This window comes from Mesoplodon bidens (assembly GCF_964165515.1).
Source record: "Mesoplodon bidens genome assembly, chromosome: 5".
Lineage (NCBI taxonomy): Eukaryota > Metazoa > Chordata > Mammalia > Artiodactyla > Ziphiidae > Mesoplodon > Mesoplodon bidens.
Window position 1 is genome coordinate 39,379,674 of NC_138161.1, and position 16,154 is coordinate 39,395,827.

Here is a 16,154-nt window from a genome sequence, read left to right on the forward strand (position 1 = left end):
TGTCTCTCTGTCAGTGCGACCTGTGTTAGAAGAAATGAAATTGAACACAGGGGGTGAGTAACATGTTTTACCCACACAGTATCATTGCAGGAACCTGAGGTTTTCCCTTTTGGAGACTTCTTTTTTATTAAAAAAACAAGAAATATGTGATAAATATTTTTTTTAAATAAATCATACCTTTGAAAAGTGGTTGGTATAGCATGAGGTCCTATTGGGGAAATGACAAATCTGTGTCCCCCTGTTTTCCTCTAGCAGCTGAACAAGGCATATATAATAGGGAGTGTAGGAGATAGAGTACAAAATAGACATTTTTATAAAAAGTCCGCTGTAACCTAGTGGAGTCACAAACACCATTGTACTCAGTCTTCCTTAATTTTTATAGTCAATAAAAATCAGTTTTGAAAATGCTTGCAAATGTATGTCTCCTTATGAAATTAGAGGTAACAAAGAATGGTAATAGATGGACTATAATCATTCAGGTATGTGTTATTGAGTAACTGGGAGGATGATTTTTAAAGTATATTTAAAATCATGAAAATTTAGAATTTTACCAAATATATTTTAAATTTCCTGCTCCTCTCACAAAGCATAGAGGAAAGGTATAGGCAATTTAAGAATATATGGCACTTGGGATCCCCTTCTTACTCCGTGGCAAATGTATATAATGAGTTTCAAACTTTTATATCAAAACCATTTCCCCATTCCATCTAATGTGCATAAAATATTTTAAGCTGAATTATTATTGTAGATTCATACCCAGTTGTGAGAAATAATACAGAGAAATCCATGTACCCTCTACCCAAATAACATCTTGGAAAGATATCACAGCTAGAAAATAGACATTGACATAGTTCACCAATCTTATTTGAGTTTCACCGGATTTACATGTACTCGTTTGTGTTTGTGTGTGTGTGTATGTGTGTATGTGTGTGTGTTTAGTTTTATCCAGTTTCATTACATATGTAGGTTAGTGTATCCATCACCACAGTCAAGATGCAAAGCGGTTCTATCACCACAAGGGTCCTTTGTGCTGTAGTTTTATAACCACACTCATATCACTCCCACTCCCCTCCACCCCTTGCTAACCTTCACCATCAGTAAGAACTAATCTTTTCTCCATCTCTATAGCTTTAGTTATTTCAAGACACTATATAAAAGGATTTCATCTTGATTTATCTATAGAGTTCCTGAATGTATCACTTTGTATATTTTCTTAGTAGTTGCTCCAGGTATTGAAATGCTATACATATATGACTTATCACAGTCTACCAGTTTTACCACTTCTGGTAAAGTATGGAAACCTTACTTCCATTAGGTCCTTTTGCCCTGACACTTTTTATTTGTTTTGACTATTCCTTCTTTACATGTTGAACACTGCATCAGTTGATGGTATAATTTTTGTTTTAACCATCATATAGCCAGAAAAATGCAGCAGAGTAGTCTATATTGTATTTACCCATATTTTTTGTTCTCTCACTTGTTCTTCCTTCTTGATGCTTCAAAATTTCTTCTTTTCTGTTTGAAGAACTTTTAACTTTTCTTTAAGACGGATCTGCTAGAGAAACATGTTCTTAGTTTTCCTCCTTCTAAAAATATATTTATTTCCCCTTGATTCCTGAACGTTGGTTTCACTGGATAAGAATTCACGATCAACAGTTCTTTTCTTTCAGCACTTGAAAAACGTGCCACTGCTTCTGACCTCCATAATTTCAAATGAGGTCCTATATTGTCATTTGACATGGTGTTTTCTTATAGGTAATATGTCTTTCTCTCTGGCTACTCTTAAGATTTTTTTCTTTGGATTTCAGGAGTTTAATTTCACTGTATCTTGATTTGAACCTTTTGGAGTTTATCCTGTTTGAGTTTGCTCCTCTTCTTGATTTTGTACGTTTATTTATTTTGCCTAATTTGTGAAGTTTTTGCCCATCATTTCTTAAATTCTTTCCGCCTCACTCTCTTTCTCTGCTTTTGGGACTTATACGGTACCAATGTTGGATATTTTGTTATTGTCCCACAGGTCCCCAAGATTCTGATTTTTTGTTTTTCTCGTTGGTTTTCCATTCTGTTTTCTCTCTCTTGTTCAGATCCAGTGACTTGTATTGATCTGTTCTTAAGTTCACTGATTCTGTCCTCTGTTGTCTCGTTGTACTATTTATCCAATCCAGTGAGTTTTTATTTTGGTTGTTGTATTTTTGACTTCTGTACTTTCCTTTGGTTATTTTTTTAAATAACTTCTTTAGAGTGCTGAGATTTTCTATTTTGTATTTGTTTCAAGATAATTAGTAAATGCTTTTTAAAGTAATTTTATGATGGCTTCTTTAAATTCTCTGTCAGATAATTCTAGCATCCGTTTCAACTCAGTATTAGCATCTGTGGATTATTTTTTCTCATTCAAGTTATGTTTTGCCTGGTATTTGGTGTGACCAGTAATTCTTTTTTTTATCACATCCTGGACATTTTGGTTATTGTGTTAGGAGACTCTGGATACTATTTACATCTTCTATTCTATTTAGGTTCAGCACACAGGTCCTGGCTTACATTTGTGGACTATGGTTCCACCAACAGTTTAATTTTCAGAGCCTTTGTGGTGCTATTTGGTCACTTTGAGTTGTCTGTTTCCACCGGGAGTTGTACTGGTCCCTACTTGTGCCACCTAAGGAAGCAAGGCCTCCTGATGGCTCTAGGTGGGATAAATGGTTCTTTAGCTCATCAAAGATCACTTCAAGGGCTGGGTAATTGTTATAGAAGGATTGACCCACTGCCTGTGCTGCACAATTGACCATAGTCTCTCAGTAGGGAAGGGGAGTCTCCAGCCCAATTGAAAAAGAGATTGCTTTCCATGACAGTGATGCTCCCGATTGATTCCCCTTGGGTGTGGCCCAGCCTCTCCCGATGTTCTTGGTGGGAATCCCATTTGCTCTGCGATAAAATGAGTCTACCTAGGCCACCTTCTGTTGCTAGGTTATGGTTGAGAGAAGCCAGGTTTCAAATGCCTTTTACAATTGGTTAGAGAGACACTGTGTTATTCCTTAGATTCTGGTATCACTAACCAGTCCCCTTTCCTCTTTCTACCTTTCAGAGTACTCCTTTAGTCACCTCTTCCTTAATTCCTGGTTTTATACCTGTCCTTAGTGGAGCATATAGTGATATTTAAGTTTTTTAATGCTTTTCCAAAAATGATTTAAAAGAAGCATAAATAAGCAAGATGCTTAAGAGATCTGTGAAAACAAGTGTTCTGTGATAGAAAAGGTGGTTTGAACCAAGGAATATATTAAAAGTATTTAACAGACAGTACAGCAGAGGCACAAACTAGTCAGAGCAAATTTAACGTCAGGTACACTACAGGTGTTTTTCAGCTGAAAGTTAGCTCTGATTTTAAAAAAAAAGCTTAACAGGTGTCTCTACTGCAGAGAACTTTCAATATGCTAAGGTTCATTGTTGGTTTCCTGGAAGGAATTGAGCAGTCATAGTTTTCCCAAATTTATCTAGGCATAGAAGTGAACTTTGTTGTTTACAGCTTTTCTTGGTACTGACAACTCATGAAAGACTTTGTGAAGGAAAGCCATTTTTGTCACCATCAATATCTACCTCATCCAAGGTATTGTACTTACTAGATGCAATAATTTAATTAAAAAGTTATTTCTCAGAATATTAAGGAACATTTAATTCTACTTTGATTTTTAAATCTGATAAAATATTTCAATATATTTAAACCTTCCTTTAAAACGTTTCAGGAAACCAGATTTAGACATATGGCCAAAGAAAATGTTTATTGTGTTAACAGTAGCAACAGTACTTTAGAAGAATCAGTAACAACAGTAGTAGTGTGTCTAACAGTAGCAACTTTTCCTAATGTTGTTATTCACATTTTCAGTATTTTCTTTTTCCAGCTTTAAGGGACAATAGGATCGAGCTGGTTCGGGCTTCCTGGCATGAACTGAGTATCAGCGTCAGTGATGTCTCTCTCTCTGATGAAGGACAGTACACCTGTTCTTTATTTACAATGCCTGTCAAAACTTCCAAGGCCTATCTCACTGTTCTGGGTAAGTGCAAGGGACTAACACCATGTGATCTCAAGCCAGAGAGATGTGTACAACTACAGCAACATGATTCAATAACACATCTACACTTTGAGGATCATCAAAAAGCATTAAAAAATCACTTAGTCATTTCCCCCATTTTATAAATAGATAAAGGGAGGTGTAAAGATTTGTATGACTTCCCAAGAGCAAACAGCCATTTTGTTTCTTAGCCAGCAATAGACACCAGGTTTCTTGATTTTCAACTAAATTCCTTTGTGTCAAATCATCTCTAGATTGTACACATGGTAATCCTTTTATAAAGTGATAGAATAATGAACATAATGACTTCAATGTGTCTATCAGATGCTCCTCCACCTTATCATCAGTCACCTAATGGGATCTTCCCTAATATATATTTGCTTCCAAATATTACCATTTGTGTATTTTAGTGTATTTAAATGACCCTAACATTTCTATTTGTCTTCTTGCCTTTTAGCTTTGTAGTTTTCTAGATTACTAAATAAAGTACATAATGTCGCTTGCGCATGCAGCTTGTAGCTTCTTTTTTTTTATTCTCTAAGTATCGGGCCATTTTTCTAAAGGTTATAATGACACCAAAAAGCAATACATTCATAGTTTCTGAGGAAATAAGCTTGCAGCTCACAGCTCTCTGTGATTCCACAGACGTCAGTGGCCCAATCAGCTGAAATTGCTGGAGTTCATTGAAACACACCTGTGTACTGAACAAGTTAGAGGAATTTAAAGATTGATTTTTTTTTTTTTTTTGCTCCTAGCTTGCCTTCCTTTTTTGATAGATAAAGGCATAACACTGCATTTAAACGAACTAATGCATGCTGTTCTTCTGGGTGAGAATATTAAAGTTAATCCTGCTAGTGAATTGGTTTTGTACATAGGATATGAAATATGTTTCTTTGCAAGTCCCACTGGGACTATTGTATAAAAATCTTCACAAGTTTGCCATTAAGGACAAAACACACCCACTAAATGGAGTATCTCAGGATAGCAGCTGCCTAAGATTAATATATTGTTCTGTAGAGAGCCAACTTGAGACCCCAAGAAATAGGGAAGTGGCTAATTTCAGTTTATTAAATGGTGATGTGACTTTTTTTTAAAGCTATATGAAGGTGAACGAAAAAAAAAAAAAAAAAACTAACCAGCTAATGGAGTATGTTGATCTGTCATTTATTTTTGTTGTTCTTGTTGTTTTAGTTTGTATTTCTTTTATTGGCACCTTCCAACATTCTTACATTTTATTCTTTTCAAACTGAATTAAATAGTACAATAAAGTAACTTTCAGTCTGCCTTTATTATTGAATACTTTTAGAAGAAATTTTAATAAACCTCTGTCATGACAGCAGAATATTATTGCCTCCAAAATGTGTAATGTTCTATTATTTAAATCATCAATGTCTATCTCTGAATATTAGTTATCTGTTTATTCATTGGATGATTTGGGCTAGAAAAGGTAATAAGTAGCTAGCATTAACTAGCATTAAAAATAATACATATCATGCTCCACAAAACTGCAGTTACATTTCTAATACAAATGACATCAAGAGACATTCTCTACTTTAGAAGAATCAGAAAAATAAGTATAGTTGTAATTATTAATGGATCCCTTATTCCAGAATGCATTTTCTAGAAAAAAGTACACAGAGGATAACAATATTTTTTAAGATTTAAGAATTCTGAAATCAGGAATGAAATATGCTAATTTGGTTAAATCACAGTTTGCTAAAGAATGAAAAAATATGTTTTGTGGATTTTTTTTTAGCCCAACGCAAACAATCTACTGTCTTAAATCCCCACACTTGTAAATCTTAAAATATGGTTGTTTTTAAGATTACAAAGAGTATTTCTGCAGGTAAAATTTAATTAAAAAAAACTACTTTAAATGCATTTTAAATGCTTTCTGGATAATATACACACACATATGCATATTTACACAGACACACATATGTGTTTGTATGTATGTGTATATATATCTCGCTATATATTTTTATATATTTTGTCATTTATTTTATTATATAGCAGTTTATTATTATTATGTTTTGGTTTCTTCTTTTTTTTTTTTTTTGCGGTATGCGGGCCTCACTGTTGTGGCCTCTCCCGTTGCGGAGCACAGGCTCCGGACGCGCAGGCTCAGCGGCCATGGCTCACGGTCCCAGCCGTTCCGCAGCATGTAGGATCTTCCCTGGCCGGGGCACGAACCCGTGTCCCCTGCATCGGCAGGCAGACTCTCAACCACTGCGCCACCAGGGAAGCCCCGGTTTATTATTCTTGATTGAAGTTATTGTCAGTTAAACACCCAGTTTAGCTTTGTTTGTGAAAGTAATAGTCTTAAGAACAAATCAACCCCAGAAATTAATGTTTATTTCATTCATTTGCTTAAATTACAGGTGTTCCTGAGAAGCCTCAAATTAGCGGATTTTCATCCCCAGTTATGGAGGGAGACTTGATGCAGCTGACTTGTAAAACATCTGGTAGTAAACCTGCAGCTGATATAAGATGGTTCAAAAATGACAAAGAGATTAAAGGTAAGGAATGGAGAAAGATCTCCAAATCAAAATTAATGTGCTGAAACTAGTGTGAAGTGTTAGATCCAGGGCATTTTACATTTTCCTTTTCAAACCACAGTCACTTTCTGATTAAGTGTAATTTGAACCAGATTTACCTTAAATTAGGTAATTTTACAAGGTATATTAATATTATCTCTGTGTGCCCCATTTTTCTCTTACGTAAAACAGTTTTAACATGATATATATCTAGAGACTTTCCTGGTGATCCAGTGGTAAAGAATCCACCTTATAATGCAGGGGACGTGGGTTTGATCCCTGGTCAGGGAACTAAGATCCCACATTCCGTGGGGCAACTAAGCCCGTGCACCACACCTACTGAGCTCAAGCGCCTCAACTAGAGGGCCTGCGGGCCCCAAACTACAGAGCCCACACGCCCTGGAGCCTGTGCACAACTAGAGAAGAGAAAACCCACACACCACAACTAGAGAGAAGCCCGCGTGCTGCAACGAAGAGCCCGAGCATTGCAACGAATGTTTAGCACGCCTCAAGGAAGAGCCTGTGTGCAGCAACTAAGATCCTACACTGCCAAAAATAGATTAAATAAATAAATAATAAATCTTAAAAAAATGATATATATCTAGTGGGAAACTTGGAGAAATAAATAAGTTAATATATAAAAAATACATAGATTCGTACTTGACAATAGCAAGTGCTAAGTGTTCATGTTAGATATGATTATTTTAGAGCTCATCTGTAGTATTTAGATTATAGACAGAGAAACTCCATGAATTATTTCTTCAACTTGTTGGTTCTGAAAATACAAAGTTTTGAGGATAAAACTAGCTAAACATCAATAAATCTGTTTTTCAGTAGTTCTCACACAGGTTAAAATAATGTGCTTGTCTCAGTAAAAATGCACAGAAATGTAAATATTCAGCATAATTCTGCTCTTCATACACTTAAACACACACATGCACACACACACTCTTTTAGGGTGGATTAAGAAGTTTATAGAGGAGGTGGCTAGTAAGTCTGTTAGTAGTTTCTGTACCCCACATACAGAAATCTTGGACCTGACATCACATGTACATTAAAACCCAAATATAAGAATCATCTCTTATGCTTGTTACAAATTTTTCCTATTTATATAGTAATATGTATTATTCTCAAGGTAACCTTCTAGGAGATAGGTTGATGCAAACCATTTTGGTTATTTTAACTTGTAATTCAAGTATCTTACTTGGGCATGGAGGCCCAACAGGTAGAATTGCCTATATTACTAAGAAGTTATGTGTTTACAATCCATACAATTATTCTACCTCTTTTCTATTTTAATTAATTTCTCTCTTTATATTTTTTCCCAAAACAAGGAACTATCTGTAATTTATCCATAATTACTACCTTTACTTTAGAACTTCTAATAAATACATTTTATTGGACTAACTTTGGAGAAGTACAAGCACCCATTTCACAAGTTAGATACATCACTTTGCTAAGTTAAACTTGCTCTTATATTCTGCCAGGGCTCAGTACCATCCATTCTAATTCTGCCTTTAGGATATATTTGTTTAGGTTAGTGTGTTAAATGTCTAGTCTTGGTTGGAGCTTTTCTAAATGGACCCTCTACACTGTATCCAGAGTTATCTTACTATGACAAGGTTCTAATCCAGCCACTTTTTCTGCGTAAGCACTTCTGATTGAAAGTCCTAACCTGGAGGATAAGTTTAAAATCCGATTTCCTTGGCCTATAAGAAAGCTCCTGGCGGTGAATTCTTACAAATCAGATGATTTTCTATGTGAAAGGCTTGGTTTATGCTAGAACGTTTTTCTTAAATACTCTCCTTCGGTTAAATTGTTTTATTACCTACATGCATCTCTTTCTGAATTTTGACATAGTTAGTGAGTGAGTTAGTTTCTCTTAATTTCTTACCATTTTATTTGTGTTTTGGATAAATATATCCTCAAGGAGGTCAGAGACTAACATAATAGTCATTAATATTGGTTGATTGTTTTTAACATTGTAGCCTTATGAGAAATGCATAATGTTTTCATTAAAAATATTTTTATAAAATATCTTAATTTTTTACAAATTTGGCTTCTGCCCTGAATGCCAGATTTATTCATAAACTAGGTAGAGAGGGGACTTTTGTTTATATGTAAAAACATGAAATTTTGATCTTATAAACACCATACTTTAAAATCATCTGAATCAAGACTAGAATGAAAATCAAGAGAAAACCATATACAGAATCAGCATTTGGTTCTGTGTTCTATTCAGAAGTAGTGAAGCTTTGTTTTTTCTGTGTTCTTCAATGCATGGCCATTAATAGAGCATTTATTATTCCTACACTTGAATTCATCTATATAGCTCTTTATTTGTTTATAACTCTTATTTTGCATGTTTACATAGTTTGTCTTTACAATGATATGGTGAACTTCCTGAGTTCTCTAAAATATTTTTATAGGTGTATAGGCAAATATGCTGTATTAAGTACTTTATACAGACTGCATGTTCATTATTATTGCTGTGCTCTATACATGTGAAGTGAAAGTTCACTCTAAAATCCCTCAGCAGATACACCTCACTGAAAGGAGTGTTCTATCCTTATCTTGCACTCTTGTCTTTTCAGAAATCAAAATTTGACTTCCTATTATCATGTAACAATTTTTACTATAATATCACTTGAGATTTTTTAAAAAGACACTCCCTAGTATAAAGAATTGGAAAAGATAGGCTAATCAAATCCAGTTAAATTCAATTTGATAAGAAATTGTTAAAATGTGTCCCAATTATACAGTATTCTATGGTCATGAGTGAATATCCAAATGAAGAAAATAAGAACCTTGACCTGGAGATGTTTAAAATGTCTTTGGGGTGATAAAACCAGCTATGAGGAATACTTTCCTATAAAGAGGAATGTGTAACATTATGTAAATCCCAAAGTAGTTATTACAGTCAACGGAAAGTATTATTTTCCATACGTTTTAACTAAGCACTGGCCACTTCAGCATATTGACACTGTGTTGTTTCAGACTCTGTATGATAGAGGTAGGCGCTTTCAAAGTGACTTCTGATTTCAGGAGGAGTCATTGTTCTGCACGTTTTTTCTCCATTATTATCTAACATATGAATTTAATCACCAAGTTTCTGGGAGAAAGTTGTTTCATAGTCCTAGCTGATCACATTTTCTTGGCCAGGATATTTCCATGTTAGATTATACAGCATGGTTCTCAAACTTTAGCAGGCATCATCATCACCTCCAGGGCCTGTTAAAACCCAGATTATAGGGGCCTGACCCCAGATTTTCTGATTGAGTAGATCTGGGTTGGAAATCGAGAACATATATAGTTAGCAGTGTGTTGAATTTGTGAGAGATGATGATGCTCCTGTTTGGAGACCACACTGGTATATAGAGAACATAATGTTGAGAAGTATCAGTAACATATTGAAGTCTTGCCTCTGTCTCTGAACTTTAGTTTTCTCATCTAATAAATGAGGATTATAAAGCTTGCCTCAAAGTGCTATTGCAAGGATTTCATACAAGCCAATATGTATAAAGTGTTTTCACAGTATAAGGAATCAATGAATATATTTTAGATATTATTATTATTGTTATCATTATTACTACTATCTTGAGCAAACCATGATTGGTGAGTTGTAACAATCCCTGAATTAGTCCTAGAACTATAACCGAAACAGAATTATTTCTTTAAGGTATTCACTTTTGGGGGATGGACATATAAACATAAGATCTAACAAGTATAGTAACAGACATATGAACTGACTACAGTTTTTGTACAAAACAAGAAGTAGAGATGTGCCCTACTTTGTGGCAGAGGTAAAGACGAGAGTTCATTGATGAATGAGAGTACTCAGTAAGTATAAGTTAAATGAATAAGTGGATCTTAAATGATGAATGGAATTCACTATATGGGTTGTGGGTAAAAGTAGGTGGTAGAGCATTCTAAAGAAAGAAACCATGTGTTTATGCAGAGTAAAATCATGTGATTGTTTGAAGGAACTGAAACTTTCTGTTCGATACAGACATGAGAGATAAATGGGAAGGTAGGGGCCAGTTAAGTCATGGAAGATCTTTTACTCCAGATTAAGGAGTTTGGAATTTATTCTGTAGGCAGTGGTGAAACACTTTCTTCTATACGCTTTAAACGGTGGAATGAATAATCATAATTTTCATCTAACTCTCCTTTTTCCTCCTGATGAGTCCGACTCAGAAATCCCTTTGGTGCCTCTGGGCAGCTCTGTATTCAAAACTGCAGGGGGTTTCACTGTAGCTTTTAATCTTCTGTGTAGCTAGGAAGTTGGAAATTTTGCCATTTAGTGTAGTGAAAAAATGTGTATTGCCTTCCTAAATCTATCAGTGTCCTGAGAACTTGTATAAACTTTCCATTCCATGTATAAGTTTAGTAACTTGTAGTTTGAGCAGTTATCATCATAAAATCTTAAGATTTTCTTTTCCAGCCAACTAGCTTTTACATGAATGTGTTAGGCAGAATTCTATGAGAACCCTCAATGACCCGCATTTTTGTATAATCTTTTCCCCTGGAGTGTAGGAAGGACTTGAGAATATATGTGACGTAACTGCCTTGATCATGTTGATCATGTTACCTTACATGGCAAAAGGGATTTTACAGATATAATTATGGATCCCTTTTGAGTTCATCAAGGGGAGATTACTAAGGGAAACCTGACATAATGAGGTGAAGTTTTTATAAAAGAATAAAGAGTCAGATATCCTCCCCCTGGCCTGGAAGAAAGCAAATAGCCATGTGTGTACTGTCTATAGGGGCCATGTGACAAAGAACTGTGGGTGACCTCTAGGAGCTGAAAGCTGTTCCTGAGTGGCAGCTAGTGAGAAAATGGGGACCTCGGACATACAGCATCAAGGAGGTAAATTTGCCAACAATCAGTGAGTTTGTAGAAGACTCTAAAAGCTACATGGGAATCGCAGCCTCAGCCAACACCATGATTTCAGCCTGGTGACACTGAGAAGAGGACCAGGATAAGCCCTATCTGGACTCTTAATCCATAGAAATTGTGAGATAATAAATGCATATTGCTTTAGGACACTAAGCTTTTAATCATTTATTATGCACCAGTAGCAGGAAATTGAGATCCAGAAAGGCAGAATGATTTCTCATAGTCACACATCTGACAAATAATGAGCTTGAATATTCCAATTCTAAGACCCAGCACTTGGATTGGGGAAGAAAGCTGAAGCCTGGAAGAATATTTAAGGGAAATTTCAAACATGAATTAGTAAGGCCCTGAACTAATGGATGAAATGGCAGTTTTTTAAATGGATGGATTTAAAAGAGAAGACAAATTCCAGGTGAACTTGGTGAATAAGTCTGGGAGATGGAGCAAAAATAAGGGTCAAAGACAACACAATTTGGGTGCCAACACAACTTGATTAGTGAACATGTGGAAATAAGAAAGGCATTAGGAGAAATTAGTTCAGAAATAAATGATGATATGTTTATTCTTTGAGATTGAAGTAACTATATATTGCTAGAATCTAAAAGTTAAACTTAGCAGGCTTTTGGAGTTAGGTGACTTATGATTAAGAAAGGGATTCTGACAACACAAAGGTCTATCATCTCTTATGAAGGACATTTTTAGTTTTAGTCTTTACAACTAGTTATTACCCTTTATTTGTGCAGCACACTCCCAACAGAAACCCCCTCAGTACTTCCTTCGGACCCTGAGAATCATGCTATGTAGTAACCTGCATATTCATCAAAGCCTGACTTTGTGGGGAGTCACTGAAGCTTGTCAGTGCCTAATAGTATTGCCTGTATTCTACAAATGTTATTTACTTCGTGTACATTTTTTGTTTCAAATGTTGGACCATCAAGCTTAAACTGACTTTAGCTGTGTTGCCCTGTGTGAACAGGACTCTTCACATACACTTTAGTGTTAATCAAAAATAATGCAGCAGCTCATTTTCAAGTTGGCTAAATATAGTATAATTGTACTATAAGCTACTTAAATAATTTTTCAGCATTTGGAAACTTGAGAGTGAATTTCTGAATGTTGTGTTTCTTAAAAGGTAGCCTTTAGACTGCTCGGATTAGAATCACCTGAGGTACTAGTTAGAAAAATGAAGATTCCTTGTCTCAATGTAGACCTTTAAAATCAGAATTTCTGGCTGTCAAGCCTAGAAGTCCTGATATTTATTAAGTACCTCTGTTGACGCTTAGGCTCACTATAGTTTGAGAATGCATAGAATTAGAGACCAGTAAGCCAAGTATTAATAGATATTCAAAGAAAGAAAGAGAGGAGGTCCTAATCTAATAAGTTTAGAAAATGACTCGATATTCTATGTCCTTTATGAATCTATTCTTAGAGGGAGATTCTCTAAAACTAAATCAAAATTCACTTCAGTGCTTTAACATTTCTGAGAATTAATGCAAATTTCTGTTAGACAACATCTTAGCCATATTCTTTGGCCATATGGTTTTTAAAATTTGTTTTGTGTTTCTTGCATTGAACTTTGTGGAATCTACTTTGAGAAACAGTAATTATATATTTAATTTAAATACTCTCCCTGGTGTAAAACAGTTTTGGCCTAATACTTCATTTAATGTCAGTTGCACAAAGCCTTAATTTAAATAAGTGAAATACTAACATGTTATACAGAGATTGTGAATTCTCTTGAGCTAAACACAAAAGAAAATAAAAAGGAGATATTTGTGTGCCCTGAGCTTAAAGCTCCTGTATCACGTGTGAGAAGGATTAATTAAAAGTGTTAGTGTTTAAACTTACAGAGTATACCATATATCAATGATTCTTTTTAGTTCTTTTGTTTAAACTTCCTGCTTTGAAAGTGTCCTTGCCATTTAAATCTGAATCATGCTGGACCCCATATTAAATGAGAAGAAGAAATAGCATTAGTAATACCTGTAAGTGAGGTGTGTGTGTGTGTGTGTGTGTGTGCGTGTGTGTGTGTGTACATACCACTTGGGGTTTTCTAAATGCTGTTGACTGTATTACCTCAAGACTCTCTCAAGATACAATGAGATACATAAAACATCTTTCTGGTAAGAGATAAAGCAGTTGTTTGATCTGAGTGTGAATGGCTGATGAAAGCAAATGATCACCAAAAATCTTTGAGAAACTTTTTAAAAATGTCTTATTTTTAAAAAGCAAATTTATTGAGATATAATGGACAAAAAACAATCTACAAATATTTTATGTGTGCAGTTTGGTATTATTTCACAAGTGTATATGGTGATGAGACCATCACTACGATCAAGATAATGAATATATTCATTATCTACAAAAGTTTGTCCATACACCTTCATAATTCCTTCCTCCTGTCCTTCTTTGCCCACACCCCCATCTCACTTACAGGAAACCACTATTCTACTTTATGTCTTTATAGATTACATTTTCTAGAATTTTATATAAATCAAATCATATAGTACATACTCTTCTTTGATTTATTTCCCTCAGGATGAATATTCTGAGATTCATCCATGTTGCATATATAAAGGTTGTTGCTGTCTATTGCTGATTCATACTCTATTGTATGTATCTGTACTATAATTTGTTTATCCATTTATCTGGGGATAGACATTTGGGTTGTTTACAGTTTGGGGCCATTGCAGTAAAGCTGCTATGAACATTTAGGTGTACGTCTTTGTATGTATCTATGCTCTTATTTCTCTTGTGTAAATGCCTAGGAGCAGAATGGCTGGGTCATATAGAAGACACATGTTTAATTTTTAAAGGCATTTCCAAATGATTTTTCAAAGTGGTTGTACTCCTTCATGAAATCCAACTTTTAAATTTTAGTATTATTATTTTTTACTTTTTTGAATCATGCTTTGGTATTATATGTAAGATGATTTGCCTAATCCAAGATCACAAAGAATTACTTCCAAAAATTTCATATTTTTAGGTTTTGCATGTATTTTGAGTGATTTTTTATTTTCAGTGCCCTTGTCTTTTCTTTCTCTCAGCTGTATTATTTCTAGGTCAGTTTTGATAGATTGATTGATCTCATTATAGATAGCATTTTCCTGCTTCTATGAATGCAGAGTATTTTTTGATTGGATTCCAGACATTATAAGTTTTACCTTTCTGGTACTGAATGTTCTCCTATTCCTATAGGTATTCTTAAGCTTTGTTCTGGTTAAGTAATTTAGAGTTTAATACTTTCAGAGCTTCTTTTAAATTTCTTAGGTGGGACCAGAGCAGCTTTTATTCTTAGAATCACTTAATTCTCATTACTCAGATAAAATCCTCTGAGTGCCCAGGGTACCAATTATGAGTGTTTTTCAGTCAGGTTAGTTAGAACAGGCATTATTCCCTGCCTGTGTAAGCATCATGTACTGTTTCCTCTAATCCTTTTTGATAGTTCTTGTCCTAGCCCCAAACACTTTCTTCACACAGATACACCGATCAATAATTACTTTGCCAAATACTGTGAGGGACACTGCAGATGTCTGGAGTCATCTCTTTGTGTAGCTCTTTCATTTTTGATACTCTGCCCTATAAACTCTAGCTGCTGTGGCCTTCGTAGACACCCAGCTCCATCAGCATAACTCAGGGAGGCCACCAGGGTCTGCATGGATTTCCCTCCACACAACACAGTCTAGAAAATCTCTCAAGGCATTAAGCAGGGACAAATTTTAGGGTTCATCTCATTCATTTTCCATCTCTCTGGGATAACTGTCCATTATTGTTATGTTCAATATCTTGAAAACTCTTGTTTACAGATAAGAGGTAAATCCAACTTTGTTATTCTGCTAAGCTGGAAGCAAAAGTTATTTTGTCTTTGTTTTTGAAATGTAGAGAAATAATAACTTTATCTAAATGGTAGTATGTTTTAATTTTGTCTGATTGCTTATTTGTTTTAAGATGATATAATACATTTAAGGGGATGAACATGAATAAGTGTAAAATGTATCCATACTCACTTTCACAAAATATTTTAGATTAATAATTCTGCTAGTTTTAAAGCTAAAAATTATTTGATTTAGCTATAGAAATTCAGTACTGTTATACATTATTGTGGGAATGGAAAGAAAAGTTCCAGCATGTATATAATGAGATAAGTAAGTATAAATCTTTGACTGGATTTTACTTATTGTCAAGAAAGAACACTCTATCAACAAAATAATGTTTTCCTTTGTTGTTAATTCATGTTTTTAACCAAGGGTTTTTTTAATTTATTTATTTATTTATTTATTTACACACACACACACACACACACACACACACACTGTATTTTATGTTTACAGAAGATAAATCAACTGACACCAAGCATTGTAGATGGATGACCACAACAAAAGCAACAATGATTGCAATTACCAAACACGAAACACACTAATACTATGTCATAATATTGACATTCAGTCTAGTAATCCTCCACTGTAACAGCTCCTTTACTTTGCAGTGAAAATTGATTTGTGTATTTTTTGCCTCTGAGTCCTTGTGGGATTTTTTTTTTATTCAAACAGAAAGTCACAAAAATTATAATCATCCTCATCAGTTCACTCAGTCCCATGTAATTAATGTTTTTTTCTTGATCTTTTGTTAGCAATTTTATGAATTCATCAGTTT

General features: G+C 34.6%; 1 protein-coding gene across 7 annotated transcripts in view; it reads left to right on the forward strand.

The window, feature by feature from the left end:
• The window catches only part of CADM2 (cell adhesion molecule 2), a gene marked incomplete at both ends in the record, with an annotated part of 1,085,551 nt that overhangs the window by 910,942 nt on the left and 158,455 nt on the right, over nucleotides 1–16,154 (forward strand). For 5 of the 7 annotated variants that reach the window (XM_081235460.1, XM_081235462.1, XM_081235465.1 and 2 more), the window contains 2 exons: nucleotides 3,891–4,043; nucleotides 6,443–6,580. The exons of 1 other annotated variant lie outside the window; for it this stretch is intronic. In XM_081235460.1, coding sequence (XP_081091586.1) covers nucleotides 3,891–4,043; nucleotides 6,443–6,580 — 291 coding nt within the window. The remainder of the gene's footprint in view (nucleotides 1–3,890; nucleotides 4,044–6,442; nucleotides 6,581–16,154) is intronic. One more of the 7 variants, XM_081235464.1, reaches the window with a different exon arrangement.